Source organism: Prionailurus bengalensis, chromosome E4 (assembly GCF_016509475.1).
Source record: "Prionailurus bengalensis isolate Pbe53 chromosome E4, Fcat_Pben_1.1_paternal_pri, whole genome shotgun sequence".
NCBI lineage: Eukaryota > Metazoa > Chordata > Mammalia > Carnivora > Felidae > Prionailurus > Prionailurus bengalensis.
Window position 1 is genome coordinate 3,273,787 of NC_057360.1, and position 20,957 is coordinate 3,294,743.

The window sequence follows — 20,957 nt, forward strand, 5'->3', positions numbered from 1 at the left end:
AACCCTGAAAACCCTGTTTCCTCAACGAAAGGAGTAAGGCGGCCGCAGTTAGCAAATACAAAACACAAGCTCCCGGTTAAACCTGAATAGCAGGCGAAGAGCAAGTAAATAATGTGTCGGCAGAAGTATTATGCCCCGTGCAGTGCTCGGGGGCATCTCGCGGTTTCTCTGGGACACTAGAAGGCAGGGAAACAGGTGACCCCTAGATGACCTTTCCAGCCTGGAACACCCGCTGACAGCCTCCAGGGTGGGGTCACGCCTGTCAGCAATGACGCATAGATGTTTCCACTAGCGGAGTCGGCCGATGGGCAAGTGGGTTCAGGGCCCGGGTCGCGTCAGGGCCAGGCTGTGGGTCCGGCGGGGCTGGTCATGTTTATTTCAACCGTGGACGTCATTAAAGTCCCTTTCGGCCTTCACCGTTCACTGGTGCCCAGCCTGCTGGCATCTGGAGTCGCCTGGGCGAAAGGTCCCACTTGGCCGGTTTCTGGCCTGTGCTCCCCAAAGGGGTCCGGGACTGAGTGCGTGTTCATCTTTGCACATGGAAGGGCTAAAAAGATCCGGAACAGAGCCGTGGTCAACACCTCGACGCTGATGAGAGAGTCAAAGGCAGAGAACGACAGAGCGCTGCTCACACGTGGGAATTCCGGAATGGCAGGTAAACTGAGTCAGGAGCAATGCCGGTCCAGGCCAGCAGCAGGAAGGCTGGGAGTGGGATGGAGGGAGGGACCGGCTGCAGGCTCAGCCTGGGGCTCGGCGGGGAGGTGGGGAACCCCTGCTTGGAATCGCCGGAGCCTGGCACAGGCCAGGGGCACCCTCTGGGGACATTTAGGCCCCGGCCTCGGGAAAAAAATCCTTCATGTGGAGACAAATGCAGATTCGCTTGCAGTTGAGTGGCCCTGCCCTTTCTGAATGATCATTTTAGTCTCATTTTTATCGCCATTTTACTCTGAAGCCGTCGTTTCTGCCGAGGTCACTCCGTCCTTCCCAGGTTTGCGTGGCAGCCATTTTGATGTTCGCTGGGCTGATGGCCTCACGCAGTTGCATGATGTTTGAATCTCCAGAGGCCTCAGAGGCAGCACATCAGAGTCACCTGGTGAGCGTCACCAGGCCCACTGACCGTGACTTCTGGGGGCAGCGCCCCAGCTGACTCCACGGTGCCCCAAAACCACTGCTTTGAAGGAAGGCCTAGGATTTCAGTTTGGCAGCATGGAGGGAGGTGCCTACAACTTTGCGCCCGTTAATAACTTAAAACGGGATGAACAAGAAAAGGGCAAATTGTAAAACTGTCGAAATAAAATTGGAGGAAGTGGTTTAAAGTGAAAAAAACAATGCCAGGAGGTCCAAACCTCTGGCACTCAGGGCTGGTTCAGGGAGCGTGAGCTCCAGTCACCAAGCGGCCCGGCCCCCGTGCCCCCTGCCAGCTGGGCTCCCTCGTTCCAGAGGGGCTCTCGGGTACTGGCAGCACGTCCCGCCCCAAACCAGGCTGCCCGGGGGGGACAGAGGCTCTGTGGGCACCCCTGCGGGCTCCCGCATCCCAACTCGCTGGGACTTCACAACAAAGCCCTTCCCATGTGAGAGGCAGCGCCTGCGGCCCCGTCCAGGTATGGTGGCCTCGCTTAGCCCCAAAGTTCGTGTCGTCGCGAGCTGGACGGATGTAAGCATCGGATGCCCGCCGTGCGTAATAAGCGCAGACACAAAATATGTTCACGAGCCTGTGATGCTGTGGGTCCCCTGGTCTTGTAGGAATGCCTGGTAACCGGAGTATAAAACAGAACACTCTCATGTGCCCACACAACCAAACAGAAAGTACGGAGCGTCGTGCCTCCTCCCCTAAAAGGCCTTCTTGCTCTACGTTCCAATGCATTAAAACGACAGCACCCTCTGTAGAAACGACCGGGTGACTTCTTCACCCGTGAGCGCAGCTCAGTTTCCCGCTCCGCCCAGCATCCCTGGCTTCGGCTGAGAACAGAGTCAACCTGACTCTTCTATCATAGTTATTCTATAGTCTTCTATAGAATTCTATGGTTATTCTATAGAAGACTATAGTTATTCTGTAATCTTCTGTTATAGTTATTCTATAGTCTTCTATAGAATTCTATGGTTATTCTATAGAAGACTACAGTTATTCTGTAGTCTTCTATTATAGTTATTCTATAGTCTTCTATAGAATTCTATAGTTATTCTGTAGTCTTCTATTATAGTTATTCTGCTCCTCACCCTCGACACAGCAGACCCGCTGCTTAAGCCCCCTCCCTCCTTCCAGAGCAGCCGGCCCGCCCGCTGGCAGAAGCCGGGCCCTGGGCGCGCCAGCTGGAGCAGGCTCGGGAAGAGTGGCGACAGCACCACGTGGCTGTGGCCAAGGTGAGCTTCCTTCTGTCCACCTGCCGAGGCCCACACCTGGCAGGGAGCCTCACACTCTTCCCACGTGTGCACGGCCGCCTGGGCTGGCGTCCAGCGGATCATCGGGGTGGCTCCCCCCCCCCCCGGCGAATGTGTAACACGTGAGACGTGGCATGTGATTAAGTGACAAATGACTTCGGCCGATGCCGCTGGAGGCGCTAGGAGAGAGGAGGGCGGGGCGTGAGGGGGAAGGAAGCCCAGAGGCCTTGATGAGTCAAGGCTGCTGATAATTACGGTTTGGGGAGAATTCGAGGACTGTGCACCGTCTTCCGGGGACCTTACGGCGTGACCCTGAACCATAGTATCTGCCGGAGCATACGTGGGCTGTGATGCGAGTTTTGTACTCGGGTCGGGGAGATGCCCTCTGGGCCCCCCATCCACAGCGCCCTCCCTCCATGACCTGACTCCCCAGAGCCACAGCTCTGCAAAGACCCCCAAGTCATGGGCCAGCCTTGGAGCACTTCCGGGGTGGCGGCAGAGACCCAGACTGGCTCCCGAAAGGCTCGGGAAGCCTGAGATGGAAGTGAGCCTCAGGCGGGGGGAGCGCAATGGGGCCGGGGACGCCAGGAGGCCAGGACGAGTTAGGGTCCAAGGATTCTAGAAGTAAGGACAGGAGCAACGGAAAAGACTCTTATCCCCCTCACTCGTTATCAGAATTTCAAGACTGAAAAGCTTTCTTGTGACTGAACAATTTACTCCAGTTATGATCGGCCGTCAATCCTCTATAAGTTCAAGACCACCAATACCGGGTTGAGGGATGAGACACGCTCGGGTAACCCGGACAGGGTATACGGCACGTGCCACATTTGATCACCAACATTGGATCACCAGTGAGCTAGCCTGCAGGACCTGAGCTAGTGAGCTAGTCTGGGGGAGCCTGCGATGTAGGGTAGCGGGTTTAGTGGGAAGGGGGACCCAGGTGAGGCACCTGATGGGGCACCAGGACAGCTGGGACGCGGGGGGACCTGAAGAAAAGAGTGGGGTAGAAGTCAGGGTAGAAGGGGGGACAGAGACGGAAACTGGCCGCGCTTTGCAACAGTCCCGTCCAGATGAGCTCAGGCCCCTCGGCTGACCTGCCGCAGGTGGGGTCTCACCCGCGCTGTGAGCAGGGCCTCCCGTCCCAGTCCCACTGGGCTTTCCTGAACGATCTGACAGGACGCACAGACAAGTGGCTTTGGCAGGACATGGATAGGAAAGGAATGCTACTGCCTTGAACGTGCTGGCCCTGTGTGGTGACAGGACTCCCGTCTCTCCCCCAGGAGCAGTGGATAATGAAGACCCTCCCTCACCTTCTCAACGTCAACGAGGACCCGCAGCTCACGGGGGTCCTCAAGTATTTCATTCAGGCTGGTACTCACCCCTCCCGACCCACGCTGGACCTGCTCAGGCTTCTTGCTTTGTGTTTCTTTCTCTTTTGAATCTTTCTTTTTGCGGTAAATAGGTGGAACATAAAATTCACCATCCTAGCCTTTTTAAAAAAATTTTTTTTAAATGTTTATTCGTCCCTGAGAGAGAGACAGACAGAGCATGAGCAGGGGAGGGGCAGAAAGCGAGGGAGACACAGAACCCGAAGCAGGCTCCAGGCTCCGAGCCGTCAGCCCAGAGCCCGACGTGGGGCTCAAACTCACGGACCGTGAGATCGTGACCTGAGCCGAAGACAGATGCTCAGCCGGCTGAGCCACCCAGGTGCCCCACCATGCTAGCTATTTTTAAGTAGACGGTTCAGGGCCATCAGCACATTCACACCGCGGTGCCACCATCACCCCCACCCAATCCCGGAACCTTTCCTTCTTCCCAAACCGACATCCGCCCCCATTCAACACCAGCTCCCCCAGCCCCAGGCACCCTCTGTTCTACTTCTGTCCTACCTCCTGTCTCTACAAATGTAACTACTCTAGGCACCCCGCATCATTGGAGTCACACGGTATCCTCAAGGCCCATCTATGTTGTCAGCAGGTGTCAGAACATCCTTCTTATTTCAAGTTTATTTTATTCGAGAGAGAGTGAGCGAGCACAAGTGGAGCAGAGAGAGGGAGAGAGAGAAAATCCCAAGCAGGTTCCGCCCTCTAAGCACAGAGCCTGACGTGAGACTTGAGCTCATCAACTGTGAGATCATGACCTGAGCCGAAACCAAGAGCTGGATGCTTAACCGACGGAGCCACCCAGGCGCCCCAGAATTTCCTTCCTTTTTAAGGCTGAATAATATTCCATTATATACGTATACCACATTTTGTTTATCTATTCAGTCGTTGGAAAACAGCATCTGCATTGTAGTAACACGAGGCTTTCCGCAGCCCGGCCCTGGGCACACCCAGACAGGAGAGGGCTTGCACTGGATGGAGGTAGGGCCCGGGTGTGGGGTGGCCCCCCGGGGGAGCCGGCGTGGTGCTCTCGGTGCTGTCTGGGTCCGTCACTGCACAGACCAGGACCTTCCCTGTGGCCGGGCTGCAGCACATCTCCTAAGCCCCGGACTCGATAGTTTCTTCCTCCAGAATCCCCACGAGTAAGGTGGAACTTGTAAAAAGTTAGGCAGCCCACAAAAAAGGGGCAGAAAGTAAAACAATCATCCGTAAGGCTGGGTGGTGTCCAGGTACTTACGACTGAAAATCCTAGCAGCAAAATCCCTCCACACGATCCTCTTGGAGAGGCAACGGCCCTACCCAAGCATCAGACACGTTCGCTTGTTAAGGTCAAATCCTGACAAAGTTTGAAAAGAAATTATCCTAATTCTTTTCAAGGCTCATGTGATGCCGGTCGGGCCGCTTCAAACGCCATCCACCTTCAAGGTTTGGGGTAAGTTGACGTGAACCGTCTTCATCCAAGAATTGGACGGTTCCAAGAATTGGACGTCTTTGTCCAAGAATTGGACGTCCAAGAATTGGGAGGTTCTCAACATTTGTCTGGGCCTCGCCGGGTGGGGCCACAAACCCTGCAGGACAAATTCCCAGGCCGTCCTCAGGGACCCGCTCGGGGCTTCTGGAAGGAAGGGCTTTCCTGCTCCCACTGAAATCCTTCCCACCGCACTCACTTTGCTTCCTGGGCTCTGACGTCGGGAGGAATGGAAGGCCCGTTGCTAGACCCCCGTGTAGTGACTCGGCACAAGGAGACACAAGTGGACGAGGCCAGCAAAGGAAGACAGTGAAGAGAGAGCCCACCACAAGGGGCCCACGTCCTTCATGGTCTTAACCACCGAAAGCAATAGCATCCTCAGATCTCTGCCCTCAGAGCCCTCACCAACTGGACGAAGGGAAAGCCCAGGCTTTGGGTGACCCCTTCTGCAAGAGGAGGCCCTGTGGAACCCTATGGCGGTTCTCACGAACTCATAGCCGTCTCCTACCTCCGTGGCCTCTCTGCTCTTCTCCCCAGTTCCAGGGTGTCCTGATCGCCCACAGATTTCCAGCCCGTAGGCTCAATCAGCTTGCCAACCGACCAGTCCCCCTGACGTACCTCACCCTCCTGCGCCAAAGCACAGGGACAGGAGGGGAGGGGGCCTGCGCTGACTGGGGGGCCAGCTGACATGGCTTCCCCCTGCACCGCCAGCCTCTGGGCCCCTTCTGCTGACTCTTCCTGGGAATTCCCCTCGTCTCCCTTTCCAGACACTTCCAGTGGGGACCTGTAGACGGCCGAACTCCAGATGAGTTGAGGGTATAGCCTTTCCCACGGCATCCCTGGGCCCCACGCACACAAGGGATATGGACGGACAAGTGTCTCAACGCCCAGAGCCTTCCACAGCAGCCAAGGAGTCTAGGAACATTCTAGAACAGTTAGGAAGCTGGTCACTCAGGGCAGCCGGATGATGTCTAGGGGGCCGCCAATCTGACACTTCTGACATCTGTCCCCCAGTCTTGAGCATATAAAGTCTGCCGTTGTATCATGGAGACCCAGAAACCGCTCTGACCTTCTCTGTGGCATGTACGTTATTATCTGTCAGCACCGGTCACCTGTCCCAGCATCCCTCTGAAACATCTTTCTTTCCATTTCCCCACCACTCAGTCTTGCGGCCCGTGAGTCTTGGAGGACCCCAGCGATGACCCTGCCTATGCAGGCTCCTTGTAGCTGTCGGCCCTCAGCGGGTGCTGGTTCTGTGGCTACAAGAATCGCTTTGTGGTCCTTCTCCGGCTCCTATCTACCCCGACCCCCTTGAGCCGCTTCCGGCCACCCTGCAGCATCCGTAGGTCTTACTTACGCGTGCGAGTGGGGAGCAACCACCAAAACCGTGTGCCCTACAGTCACGATTATTTTGGCTACCTAGATGACCTCTTGTCTTTTTAGCATTTCAGATAAACACGCTTCCTTCACAAATTCGGATGGGAAGGTGACGGTCACGCCACACAGCAAATGCAAAGTTGTCGTTAACGGGGTGCCCATCGTGACCAAGACAAAGCTGCAGCATTTGGTAAGCTTTCCTGCCTGGCCGCAGAATTTCCGCAGTCCCACCGGAGAGCTAGGACAAGGGGTTCCCGTGAGGTGCCCCAGGCCTCCACGCCGTGGCAAGCACCGGGCAGGGTGGGGCCGCCAGCCACCCCATGTCCCCCTGCTACGACCGACATGGGTCACAGCTTGGGGTCGGGAGATCTGATATTAACCCGCTGTGTGTTCCTGGGCAAAAGCCACTTCACTCCTCGGGAATTCATCTATACATTGCTTTTAAGTTTATTTATTTATCTTGAGAGAGTGAGAAAGAGGGCAAGCAAGCAGGGGAGAGGCAGAGAGAGAGAAGCAGAGGGAGAATCCCAAGTAGCCTCTGGGCTGTCAGCACAGAGCCCGACGTGGGGCTCAAACCCACAAACCGAGAGACCACGACCTGAGCCGAGATCAAGAGTAGGACCCTTAACCGACTGAGCCCCCCAGGTCCCCCATCGGGACTTAATAAAACAGAGATGAGTGAACTAGAAGTTCACCAACACCCTTTCCAGCTCTGACATTTCATGATATCTCAGACTTCTTAAAAGATCTGCCACCGGGAGGGACCACGCAGCACCTCGCAAACACTAGGCTCTCTGTCTCCTCCGCACACCCCAGCCTGGCTCCCCATGACCACAGGGGCTCCCGCCAGCCTCCCTGCTGCCCAAGCCCCTCTTCAACCCATTCTCCACACTGTAACCACAGAGAGCCTTTAGACAAGCTATTTGGATTAGGCCACGCCCTCCTGGAAATCCTCAGTGGCCACCCTTTCAGGGCCCGTGTGAGCTGCCTCATCTCCCCGCCACCTCCTGCCTCACTGCTCTGCACGAAGGTCACACGGACCTTCTCCTGATTGTTCAAAACACCCCTGGCTCTGTTTGGCCGCAGCCCTCTCTGCCTTGCCGAAACTGACCACTTTTGAAGTCGTAAACAGCGCACCTTGAGAGAGGACCACTCTGATCCCCAGTGCAAGTGAGGCGCCCGTATTATACCTTCTGCAGAAGCGCCCCCATTTCATTCAAGCATCTCTCTCAAGCTATTGCACCGTCTGTCTATAAAGTCCTAGAGGGGAGGGCCTGAGTCTGTTTGGTGCCCACTGGGATCCACAATGTCTGATGGAGAGTCGGAGCTCCGTGTGGGATAAAGGAAGAAATAAATGAAAGCATGCACACAAAAGCAAAACGTCAATCTCTTCCTCTGCAATCAGGGGTCTCTTCCCTCTCTGGGGACCTCGTGCAGGGTTTGTGATTTACCACAGCTGGACTGCCCACGGGGACTTGGCCCCCCTGGAGCAGGCCGGTGCCACACCCCTGCTCTCTGAGGGCAGCGTGCTCCCGCTGAGCCTCCCGTCTCCTCCCTAGGACCGCATTATCCTGGGATCCAACAGCGCCTACCTCTACATTGGGTTTCCATCAGAGCGAGGCAGTGAAGACCTGACCAGGTTCGACTATGACTTCTTCCAGCTGGAGAGAGCAGCTGCAGAGGGAGTGAGTGTGGACAAGCTGGGTGAGAAGCTCAGGGCCCTGCCTTCCAGCATTTTCCACATGCTGATCTAAAAGCAACTGCTTTCACTGTGTGCTCTCCTACTTTCCCTAAGAAAATAACGTCTTGTTTCAAAGGGAAATGTTTAGAAAGTTAAATTAGGATTTCCATATTGTAGAGTGAGCACATGTCAAAGATTTATTAAACTATTTTGTTAATAAACGGAGAAGAAGGCGATAGATACAGTTGACCCTTGGACAACATGGGTTTGAACTGTGTGGGTCCACTTATACATGGTGGTGGTCTTTTTGTTTGTTTTTTTATAAACACAGCACAGTCCTATAAATGTATTTTTTTCTTTCTTATGACTTTAACATTTTCTTTTCTCCAGCTTACGTTATTATAAGTATATAATACATAGAACATACAAAATATATGTTAATCATCTGCTTATTGGTAAGTCTTTGGACCAACAGAAGGCTATTAGTAGTTATGTTTTGGGGGACTCAAAAGTTGAATGGATTTTTGACCGTATGGGGCATCAGGGCCCTAACCCCTGCATTTCCCAAGGCTCAACAGTAAAGCACAAGAGGGAAGAACAGTGAAATAAGACTGAGTTAGACAAAGCTGGTTGATGGTTTTGGGGGCAATAATCTTCTACTGGACAAAAGTCATTTTATTTAAAAAAATTTTTTTTTTCAACGTTTTTTATTTATTTTTGGGACAGAGAGAGACAGAGCATGAATAGGGGAGGGGCAGAGAGAGAGGGAGACACAGAATCGGAAACAGGCTCCAGGCTCTGAGCCATCAGCCCAGAGCCCGACGCGGGGCTCGAACCCACGGACCGTGAGATCGTGACCTGAGCTGAAGTCGGACGCTTAACCGACTGTGCCACCCAGGCGCCCCTGGACAAAAGTCATTTTAAATTGCGAATCTTCTACAAATCATCTCACAGCTCAGAGTCCAGGCTCCAATCAATAGCTGAATGAGTGCCCACAGGTACATCCTCCTAGGGAACCAGAATCCCTACATGGGACTCTGCTAGGACCTTTAATTTTTTTTAACGTTTGTTGATTTTTGAGAAAGAGACAGAACAGGAGCTGGGGAGGGGCAGAGAGAGAGGGAGACACAGAATCCGAAGCAGGCTCCAGGCTCTGAGCTGTCAGCACAGAGCCCGACGGGGGCTCGAACCCACGAACCGTGAGATCGTGACCTGAGCCGAAGTCAGACGCTCAACCAACCGAGCCACCCAGGAGCCCCATGTAGACATTTGGTGAACCATCAAATAACGGAGTACATAAGCATATAAATAAACCCCTTCGTGGCTGACAAGTCTCCCAGAACCAGTGACCGACCTTCACCGGGACCCTGCTGGTTTCCAGGGGCTGCGAGCCACGGCGATGGGAAAGCGGACCCCGGCATGCTGGCGGTGTTCCAGGACTACGTCAGACTCATGCCCCTGGTGGCAGAAGCCAATCAAATGGGCGAAGAGCTGAAGAAGGTAAGGGCTGGAAGACGGAGTAACGCTGGGTCTGGAAGGACCTCAGGGAACAGGGTCCACGGCCCCTCACCCCCACCGCCCCAGCCGGCTTTGCCGTACCAGTGAGGGCACGGGGCCTGGAGAGGTGAGGGGCTCCACCCAGGACCCCGCAGTGAGCCAGTGACAGAACCCAGGCCAACCCCCAGGCCTCAGCAGTCCCAGCTGCCAGAGCCATGCCTACCATGGCCCCAACGGCCCTCCGGGCTCCCAGACCGATGCTTGCTTGCCAGGCCACCCCTCCCAGGTTGCCCTCCAGAAAGGGCTTCCCTGGGTCCAGGACCCTGAAGCCTTCTAGCCACAGAGAAGACCTGAGCAGGGGGTGGCCCCCCGGTGACACAGGACCTGATCCCCAGGGCACATTCAAGACACTTCTGCATGTTGGGAACGTGCGAGGAGGAGAAGGAAATGGCGAGGGTGGTGTGGGCTGTGCGCTCAGCGAGAAGGGTCCCCCTTACAGGGACTCAGAATGGAACTGAAGGTGAAGAATTTAGCGGCTTCAGACTCCAGGGGCCACGAGCTACAGAAGGAGGTCATGGTGAAGGTGACCAACCAAAGAACCCGCGAGGTGAGGATGCCTCTGGGGACGGGGTTTCTGAGGGTTCTCCTGGGGACAGAGACTGTCCTGTGGAGACCCCGTGAAGGGCACTGTGTGTTCCCAGCGTGAGCTGGGCTTTGGGGACAGACTCTGGGATGGAAACCCCCGCCTCCCCCACGTTTCTCTCCTGGTCCTCTCTCCCACATGGCACCAACCCTGGGATCGCTCCCAACCACCACTCTCCATTTATTTATTTATATTTTTTTAATGTTTATTTGCAAGAGAGAGAGAGAGAGAGAGAGAGACAGGTTGAGCATGTGCGAGCCAGGGAGGAGCAGAGAGAGGAGGCCGCAGAGGATCCCAAGCAGGCTCCGCACTGTCCGTGCAGAGCCTGACGCGGGGCTCGAACTCACGAACCGTGAGATCAGGCCCTGAGCCAGGGTCGGACGCTCAACCGACTGAGCCACCCGGGTGCCCCTCCCTTTCTGCCTGGTCTCTTCCTCTGACCGGCGCCGAGGTGGCCTCCTGTGTGGGGTGAAAGGGCAGAGGGGTCTCAGTTCCTTCGTGTTGCTACGGCAACACCACAGCTTGGAGGCTGGGAGCAGAGGTCGTGGCACAGGCACATTCGGTATCCGGTGAAGGACACCTCCTCGCCGGGTCCTCACGTGGCGCTAGGGGCCGGGGAGCACTGAGGCCTCTTTCGTGAGGGCAATGACTGCATTCGTGAGGCGTCCACCCTCACGGCCCCGCCTCCTCGTCCCAGCGCACTGAGGGTCAGGCTTCAACGTACGGTTTGGGGGGACACATCTCGTGACTCAGGAGGGTCTCCTGGGAGACCCCCGCCCTGCGAAGTCCACCTTGACTTCTGCGCGTGTCCCACGAGGCCTTTGGGGCTGAATCCTCAATGCGTGTGCGACCGTGGTTTTGCCTTTTGCGTTTTCTGGAAGGAGCCATCAGGACGAAGGAGCTCTGGTGACCCAGTACTTTGCCTCTGGGGCCAGGCGCTCCGCCAGGGTTCGGTGTGGCCATTTCCTACTGTCTTGTCAGACCTCGTTTTAAGGAGATTTCATGTTCCTCTGTGTTTCGTTGCTCATTATAGTTTAAGGTGAATTGAAAAGGATCTCGTTCAGCCTTTCCTATGATTAGCAGAAACCGGGTTCTCTTTTCAGGGGCTGCGCGCTAATTGCTTTTATGGTGATGTCGCTCGCTTTCCTCTCTCCTCGGGCAGAGACTAAGCTTACTGATCCGTCATCTCCAAGGCTGTCCGTTTTTACCTTCCGAGTGGATCAGTGGCCTCTCCCCGGATGAAGTTACGCCTTCCCCGGGGGCCTCAGAGATGCCGGCAGTCCCTTGGCCCTTCCTGGAAGGTTTCGTGTGTGAGGCTGGGAAGGGCGGACAGCAGCCTCGGCACTTTTGTGGCGGTCCGCCTCGCAGATGTTCGCCCTAGACCGCTGGACCGTGCGCGCACAGGGCGGAGACGGGACCCCCCCAGGCCACTTCATGTGACCGACGAGAGACACGTCGGGGGCGATTCGGGAGCAAGCCGGGGCTTGTGAGGACAGGGAGGGTCTCAGCCCTGACTTCTCAGCGGAGTCGGTGCAACAGGCTTCCGGCCTGGGAGTCTCCGTGCTCGGCTGAGGCCCCGCGGGGGACGGGAGGGTCAGCAGAGACCCCTGCCGGTCCCACAGAGCCCCGCTGAGCTGTCACAGGGCCCAGGGCGCGCTGTCCGCCAGGAAGGATGCAGCGGACTGAGGACGCCGATTCCCACCGTCTTGGCGCCCTAGCCTCAGGGCTTGAAAAACCCACCTGCTGGAGCTCGTGCTGTGCTCTGCCAGGGTCAGGTTCACACGCAGTCTTTACCCCGCCTCTCGGGGGAGAGGACGGGTTTCACTTGAGGCAAAGAAGGAAAGAACGAAGTCTTTGTAGTGTCTGGAGGGGGATCTTTTTCTTTGGAGGCACGTAACACTCAGAGGGACAGCGACACATCGGTTGGCTCCTTGTGCCCCCATCACCTCACCGTATGTCCTCTCAGCAGCCCCGTCCCTCACTCAGGGACAGACAGCGGCAGGTTCTCGGGGGGGCGTGAGCGCACACATTGTCACCTTACGGCCCCGCCCGGGCCTCCCTGTGCCACAAGTGAGGTGCTGGCACAGCTTTGCTTTCTGGGGGCCTGAGGGTCTGAGAAGCTGTTTCCTTGCTTCTTGAAGCTTCCAGAGGCCCCTGCTTTCCTCGGCTCCGTTGTGCTCCATTTCCAAAGTCAGCCCCTTGGCGTCTCCCTGACTCCCCTTCCGTGGCCGTCTGACCATCTCTTCTGCCTCCCCCTTCCACAGTTAAGGTCCATGTGAGGGCGCCTGGGTGGCTCAGTCGGTTGAGCCTCCGACTTCGGCTCAGGTCATGATCTCATGGTTTGTGAGTCCGAGCCCCACGTCGGGCTCTGTGCTGACAGCTCAGAGCCTGGAGCCCACCTCGGATTCTGTGTCTCCTTCTCTCTCTGCCCCTCCCCCACTTGTGCTCTGACTCTCTCTACCTCTCAAAACTAAATGTAAAAAAATATTTAAAAAAAAAAGGTCCATGTGGTTACACTGGACCCAGCTAGACAGTGTGAGCAAATCTCCCCATTTTAAGGTCAGCTGATAAGCGAACTTCATTCCACCTACAACCATAATTCCCTTTTCCACATAAGGTAACATGTTGGCAGGTTCCAGAGACTGGGACACAGACATCTTCGAGGGCCACTCTTCTGTGTTCCCTGAGTCCCAAACCGTCATCTCTCCTGGGACAGTGTATTGTTTGATCCCTTCATTATCTCCTCTAAGTTATTAGGCCCCAGCAACTCAGGAAATGCTGGAGCCATGGGTCAGGAACGAACATGGACTCCTGGAGGACCTCACCGCAAAGCTAGGCTTGACGAGAGTGTTAGGGGGTCCTGGGTGCCCCAAAGCCGGCCCATCTGGGGAAGCATGCTGGGAAAAGTCATGGGAACGAACTGTGAGCAGGTGAAACCCAATCCCGGTGACCTATCTTTGTGTTCGTAGGTGTGGATTTGGTCAAAAGCCAAGTTTATCAACAGGAAATTTCTCATGGAGGAACTTTACCAGCGCTTTCTGGATGGAGAAGACAGCCACGTGGCTCAGGAAGATGACCCCTTCTGGGATCCCGTCGAGGTTGTCCACTTGGGCTCAGCCCACATCTGGCTCCAGTCGCTGGCCTACTCCATGAAGCTGGAGGAGCAGGTGGAGTTCATGAACTGCGAGGGGGAGGAAGAGGCCGTGGTGCACGTCTGCGTGACTCCCTGCTCCCCGGCGGGACGGTGGGTGTCCCCCCGGCCCGGCCCGGTCCTGGCAGAAAACTCCCAGCATGCCTGCGCTCTCCTGGATGAGCTGGTCAGCACGGTGTCCCCGAAGAGCTCATTCAGTCACGATTTGGCCCCAGCAAATCTGATTTTTGCCACGGCGGCCAAATCGGCGGGCCCGGAATGTCTCAGGTCCTCGCTGATGCGGCCCGAGGGCTGGAAGAAAGCAGAGTTTCCAGCTCGTCCCTTCTCCATCCGTGGTATAGGCTCCCATGGGTTTTCTGTCCCTTCCCTCAAGGCAGGGACTGAGGTGTCTTCGTTCCCTGACGTGGCCTCCTTCTGAGTTGTTGGCCGACCTTCTGTGGGGACGGGCGTTGCTATAACTCTGCTACACTGCCCTTCACCGTCCTCTCTCAGGGACCCCCTCTCTTCCCTCTCTCTAGGCCATGGACAGTCCACAGCGTTTTCACAAAAGCCCAGGTCTCTCAGCAATTCTAAGCAAAGAGGCGGGCAGGCGGCGGTCTGGTCTGGGTGCGAGGTGCTTTTAGGCACCCGGGATGGCCTCCCTGTCTTTCTGAAGAGGGAACCAGCTCAGGGCCGCGGGGGTCCTGGCACCCAGAGACCAAGCTGACCATCGACTCACTGTCTTTACTGGGAGTCTCAGCAAGTTTCTGGTCACTTGGCCACCTCGGGCTTCTCGGCTGCCGGACGGCTTCCCTCTCGTTGCAAATTCCTAAGGCACATTCTAGCTTATAGGCTCGATGCGAGGTTGACGTGACAGACGCCCCCTGTTGGAAAGCTGTCCAAACTGGTTTGTGAACCTGTAGGGCTGGAGTTGACTCTGGACTGTGCAGAGCTCACCAAGGAAAGGGTCGCCTTGAGAGGCCGCATCCTCTACCCCACTGGGAACCCGCCCGGGGCTCCAGGGCTGGGTCGCGTATTACACGAGGCGGTTACGTTGCGGTCTCTTCCTCCAGGAGGCTGGGAGCTCCTTGAACGCCTGTTGCGTGAACACGTTCCACGGCTGGCAACGCTCCTCGTCTTTTCTTCAGAGAAGCTGGCCATATCTCGAGGAGTCTCAGGAGTGCCCTTTGACGACACGACCCTCACCTGCTCGGGCCCCAGCTGATCTGTGATCTGCCCTGTCCTCCTCTGTTCGCAGAGCGTGCGGTGAGGAGGACGTGGTTATCGACCCGTCGGAGCTGCTGGGCAAGAGGATGGACTTCCAGGTTGGCCTCGTGCGGTGCCTTGGGGTCAAGTGGCTGAAGGAGGACGCAGAGCGAGGCATTCAGATGGGGTACCGGCTGTGCACACACCCCCCACCTCGTGGGCCTTGGTGGGCGGGGGTCTCTCCTGGCGCTTGAAAAACGAGTTCATCACGAAATTTTCATAGGTTTCTCTGCTTGTTCAACCCCAAAATGCCTATTTCCCCATCGGTTAATCAAAGTCCCACATCCTTCTAGGTTGCTGGACTGAAAGCCACGTTTATTGATCCTCGGTGATTGAAGCAGTGGTCAGAGATTCTAATTATCTGATAGAATATCAAGGGAAGCTGTACTCCCTACGTAGAATCATGGTTTTTTTGTTGTGTTTTTTGTTTTTTGTCTTTTTGAGTTGGAAATGAAAGGACTGTTATCACAATATGGAAGAAACACCAGATAGGCTTAGTCAGGCTAAGAGACGGTAAGAGATTAAGCAATAAAGAAAGGGAAACTTTGAAGGACAAAACCCAAAACACCACCTCACGTGGAATATTAACAATTTTAGGGGCGCCTGGGTGGCTCAGTCGGTTAAGTGTCCGACTTGGGCTCAGGTCATGATCTCACAGTTCGTGGGTTCGAGCCCGCATCGGGCTCTGTGCTGACAGCTCAGAGCCTGGAGCCTGCTTCGGATTCTGGGTCTCCCCCTTTCTCTGCCCCTCCTCTGCTCACACTCTGTCTCTCTCTCTCTGTCTCAAAAATAACATTGAAAAATAAATAAATAAATAAAATTAACAATTTTAGATGATCGAAGTAGAACGTGTTTCTCAAAATCCATTTCCTTTTTGCTAGACATTTAATACTGTCCATGTAGTGATGCTACTCGTGTTAAATAGCGGAGATGTTGGGGGGTGGCAAGCACGAGGATCAATTTCAGGTCGTCTCGTACCAAGTAACCAAGCCAAGCCGTCATTCTTGGCTCATCTGATCCATTTCTTTGTAAATGTGTCCCTTCTGGCTTGGAATTCTGTTTTATGTTCTTTTCTCAGGTACAGAATGTATGACCTTTCAAGCACTTTCTATACCAAGCCTGTATGGAAAATGGTGAATCCCCAAATAGAAGAAACTGTCCAATTTACAGCCTTAAATGCATCTCAGGAGTTTCTGAATTATTTACAAACAAACGCTCTCATTGTCGACTTATGGGGTCTTCAAGGTACCACGTTTGCTTCCTCTTTTGCACGATGCATTCTTCAATCGGATATCACGTCAATATATCTAGGGTTGCCAAGGATGTGGAGGAGGGAGGGGGTCAGGGTCTTAATAGCCCAGGGCGGTCTTCTCCTGGGTCCCTGGGCTCTAGTCCACAGGGGATTGAATGGCTTAAACCTCTTCATGTAGGGGCGCCTGGGTGGCTCAGTTGGTTAAGTGTCTGACTCTTGATTTCGGCTCAGGTCACCATCTCACGGTTCGTGAGTTCGAGCCCTGCGTGAACCTCTGCGCTGACAGTGCGGAGCCTGCTGGGGATTCTCTCTCTCCCTCTCTCTCTCTCTCTGCCCCTCCCTTGCTGGTATTCTGTCTCTAAATGAATAAATAAACAAAGAAACATACATTTAAAAAAAAAATCTCTTCACACAACACTGGGCCTGGAGGTGTTTCTTTCCTTGATGGTGTCTCCCTCACATTACAGAAGGCTGCGCCCAGCTGGACTGCTCTCAGTCGGACCTCATGGTCACAAGTGAAGGCCACGTCATGGTGGACACCAAGAAAATGTCCACTCTGATGGATCCAGGCCAGGTGTGCCCATTTATGTGACATTCAAACGGGCATCGCACGTGACAGCTGCTTAGGGATCATCGGTGTTCCTTCCACTTAACAAATGTTTTCCTTATTTACTGCTGTGTTCCCCCAGGGGCTTCAACCCTGCTCACCACACCCTCACCCCCACCCCATCTAGGGGGGTAAAACTGCCAGTCCCAAAGGGTATGCAGATAACCCCGCGAAAGGCTAACCTGACATGTTTTTTGTAGACGCCATCAACTCAGATATCGGAACTCTACATGAAGCTGCTCAAGTTAGAGCAGGAGACAGAGCTGCTCAGAGACACCAACAGAGCCCTGAGAGAAGAAAACGTGTTTCTCAAACAATCACTTGAGAAGGTCGGTTCTACTCAACAAGGTGAGAGGCTACGTAAGTCTTGCTTAAGTTTCTCTCTAAACTCCTACGTTTGAGATGGATATTTATATATATATATATATTTTAATTTTTTATGTTTATTTTTGAGAGAGAGAGAAAGAGATCAGGGGAGGGTCAGAGAGAGAGGGAGACACAGAATCTGCAGCAGGCTCTAGGCTCCAAGCTGTCAGCACAGAGCCCAAAGCGGGGCTTGAACTCACAAACTGTGAGATCGTAACCTGAGCTAAGGTTGGATGCTTAACCAACTGAGCTCTGAGATGTGTATTTGTATTTCAAAGAAATTTACTTTTTAATGAGTTGATCTATATCTTGTTTCATTAAAAAAAAAAAATCTGAGAATTTTTTCCCCTTCTGCCTGGATGTGTCTCAACCTGTGCTTGATAAATGCTGGTGTAGATTGCCACCAAAATAAATATGTACATAGAGACTTGGGAGAGCAGATGTTGAAATAAATGTTCTGTCTCCTCACCACCTCAGCACATAAGCCTTCCAACACCCTGAAGCTAACTTGGACGGCAGCACACCCTCCAGCAGCCAGAGAGATGAACCAAATGTACACTCAGCCAGCCAGCTCCGACAGAGAATTTGCCAAAGCCCTTAAGCTGTTCTACCACAGCATGAACCAAGCAAGAGGGCAGCTTCTCCGACTGAAACAAGAGAAACCTCCTGTAAGTAACCAGAATCCTGGGAGCAACAGGGTTCTTCTTCCATTAGATTTAGGCATTGGAAAGAACTGCATTTCTTTTTAATTTTTTAATATTTACTTTTGAGAGAGACAGAGCATGAGTGGGGGAGGGGCAGAGAGAGAGGAAGACACAGAATCCGAAGCAGGCTCCGGGCTCCGAGCCATCAGCACAGAGCCCGATGCGGGGCTCGAACGCACGAACCGTGAGATCATGACCTGAGCCGAAGTTGGTCGCTCCACCGACTGAGCCCCCCAGACCCCTGGAAAGAACCGCATTTCTTGAGCTGGGGGATGTGTGTGTTCAACAAGAGAGCAGGCGGAGGCCTGAACAGTGTGTCCGCTGCTCTCCTGGGCATCTGTCTCTGCTCTTGCTTTTTTATTCAAGTTCACTGCTGGCTGTTTCCAGGTAGTGAGATTCATTGACTTTATGACTTACACAGTATCCCAGAAACACAGATTTGGCTTGCTGTTATAAACCAAATAAATACAATTCATCACACTAAAATGCTAGAGGAGGTGCCCCGGGTGGCTCCGTCGGTTAAGCATCCAACTCTCGACTTGGGCTCAGGTCACACATGATCTTGCACACCGTTTGCGGGTTCAAGGCCCGCTTGGGATTCTCTCTCTGCCCCTCCCCTGCTCACGTGCTCACTCTCTCTCTTAAAATAAATAAGCATTTTTTTTAAAAAGATACTATAGGAGAAAAAGCAAGGTTACTTCAACAGAATCAGAAAAAGCAGGTGACAAAATTCAGCATCTTGCCATGATAAAAACTCTTAGCATATTAGGAATAGAATGGACATCCCTCAATCTGAGGAAGGCAGACTTAAGCACAGAGCAAGCATGATCCCTAATGGTGTAGCGCTGGATGCTTTTTCCCTTTTACATCAGGAAGAGGTCAGGGATGCGAGCCAACTTGACTTCTGTGTGACACTGTACTTGAGCACGAAATACAGGAATAACGTTGAAAAGGGGAAAAAGTAACAGCAACAATAGCATATGTTTATACAACACTTACTAAGTGCTTTACGGTTACTCAATTCTCACAGCCCGATGTCGTCGGTACCATCATTAGCCTTATTGTACAAATGACGGGTCTAAGGCACAAGACAGGTTAAGTAACTTGGGTGAGGACACAACCAGTTGACTAGCAGGACCAACCTCCAAACCCAGCAAGGGTCCCTCCACAGTCTATGTTCTCTCCTACTACCCCATGCTGCCTCTGTTATTATTCTCAGATGACCTGTGTATGCAAATTAAAACCCCAGAAGAATTTATAAATTACTAGAATTACAAAGTTGCTGGAAAGAAAATCATATATATATATATATGTATATATATATATACACACACACACACACACACACACACATACATATACGTTTGTTTTGTTTTGAGAGAGAGAGAGCGTGCACGGGAGGGGCAGAGAGAGAGGCAGAGAGAGAATCCCAAGCAGGCTCCGCACTGTGAGCGCAGAGCCCGATGTGGGGCTCGAACTCACAAACCGCGAGATCGTGACCTAAGCCAAAGCTGGATGCTTAACTGACTGAGCCACCCAGGCGCCCCAAGAAAATCAATATTTAAACATTAACTGCATTTGAGGGGTGCCCGGGTGGCTCACTTGGTCGAGTGTCTTACTCTTGATTTCGGCACAGGTCGTGCTCTCATGGTCCGTGGGCTCAAGCCCCGTGACAGGCTCCGGGCTGACAGTGCAGAGCCTGCTTGGGATTCTCTGTCTCACTCTCTGCCGCTCCCCTGCTCTCTCTGTCTCACAATAAATAAGCAAACGTTAAAAAAAAATTAACTGCGTTTGAATATAACAGCATCCAACAGCACTGCCTTGTGTAAAAGATGCCATTGATCATTGCATCAAATCCAGGAAGTACTTAGGCCTATAGCTAACATAGAACTGTGTTAGAAAGCCCATAAAACTATGGCCTGGTATGGAGAAAATGTTAAACTTCGCTTGAGAGATGTTAACGGAGATCTAAATAAATGGTGAAACGTGCTAGGTGTCCACAGTTTGGAAGAGTTGCAATTGCAACTCTTTCGAGTCCCCCTGAGAGTCACCGTAACCCAACCAAATGTAACGGGATCTGACGAGACGATGCTATACTTGAGATGGGATTGCGAAAGCAAAGAACAGCCAAGACCCAAACACAAGCGTAGGAAGCCTTGCCCTACCCGATGCCAAGGCTTACTTTAATGCTATGGTAACAGACAGCAAAGTATCAGCCCCAGTGCGAATAAGGTAACCAAAGGAGAAGGACAGAAGGCCCGGAAATAGATTCACCCAGGACCAGAGACACGCTATGTGACCGACGAGGGACTGCGGTGAAGGCAGCAAGGGTGGATTTTACAACAAACGGTGCTAGAATTAAGAATACATACCCGGGCGCCTGGGTGGCTCAGTCGGTTAAGCGTCAGACTCTTGATCTCAGCTCAGGTCACGATCTCACAGTTTTGTGAGTTCGAGCCCCGTGTTGGGCTCTGTGCTGACAGTGTGGAGCCTGCCTACAATCTTCTCTCTCTTCCTCCCACTCTCTCTCAAAATAAATACATAAACTTTAAAAATTAAAAAAAAAAAAAAAAGAATGCATTCCAAAATGAAATTGGAATCTTATCTAAGACTATAGCCAGAAACCAATTTCAGGTGACAACTAAGCACCCAACCGCAAAAGGTAAAAAGCCTAGAGATGATCATGACCTTGCGGTGACAGGACAGGAGAAAACACCCGGCTGTCAAGGGAAACACCGATAGACGCACCTATACTAAATGGTACACTTTGGCCCAGATACCAAAATAAAGGCAAAAGAGGCCAGGAAAGGTTATTTACACACAACACGTTTAACATGTAATGATATAAGATCCAAAGCAAAGAACTACACAAACCAAAAAGAAAAATAGCCCAACAGAAAAAAAAAAGAAAAAAAAAAGGCCAATAGACACATCAAAGGGTGCTTAACCTCTTGAGTAGTTCGGGAAACACTAATTGAAACCACAGTGAAACGGTATTATAAGCCCACCATGCTGGCAAAACTTAAAGGTCTAAAAATACCCAGCTGTGATGACGGGATGAAGCAACAGAAACCCATGCATTGCCGGGAGGAGTTTAAATTGGTTCGACCACTTAGAAAAAAAATTTTTTTGCCACTTACCTAATAAAAGTGGGAAAATGCATCAACCCTAGAAGCCTGCGACTCAGCTCTTCGCAGAGTCAGCT

General features: G+C 53.1%; 1 protein-coding gene across 1 annotated transcript in view; it reads left to right on the top strand.

Moving 5' to 3' along the window:
* Window positions 1–20,957, top strand: part of LOC122476438 (kinesin-like protein KIF28P) — an 80,279-nt gene that overhangs the window by 56,012 nt on the left and 3,310 nt on the right. The window contains exons 10-23 of the mRNA XM_043569086.1: window positions 546–655; window positions 2,264–2,361; window positions 3,660–3,750; window positions 5,139–5,193; window positions 6,673–6,796; window positions 8,166–8,310; window positions 9,669–9,787; window positions 10,284–10,391; window positions 13,397–13,671; window positions 14,816–14,950; window positions 15,902–16,068; window positions 16,543–16,649; window positions 16,883–17,042; window positions 17,526–17,716. Coding sequence (XP_043425021.1) covers window positions 546–655; window positions 2,264–2,361; window positions 3,660–3,750; window positions 5,139–5,193; window positions 6,673–6,796; window positions 8,166–8,310; window positions 9,669–9,787; window positions 10,284–10,391; window positions 13,397–13,671; window positions 14,816–14,950; window positions 15,902–16,068; window positions 16,543–16,649; window positions 16,883–17,042; window positions 17,526–17,716 — 1,885 coding nt within the window. The remainder of the gene's footprint in view (window positions 1–545; window positions 656–2,263; window positions 2,362–3,659; window positions 3,751–5,138; window positions 5,194–6,672; window positions 6,797–8,165; window positions 8,311–9,668; window positions 9,788–10,283; window positions 10,392–13,396; window positions 13,672–14,815; window positions 14,951–15,901; window positions 16,069–16,542; window positions 16,650–16,882; window positions 17,043–17,525; window positions 17,717–20,957) is intronic.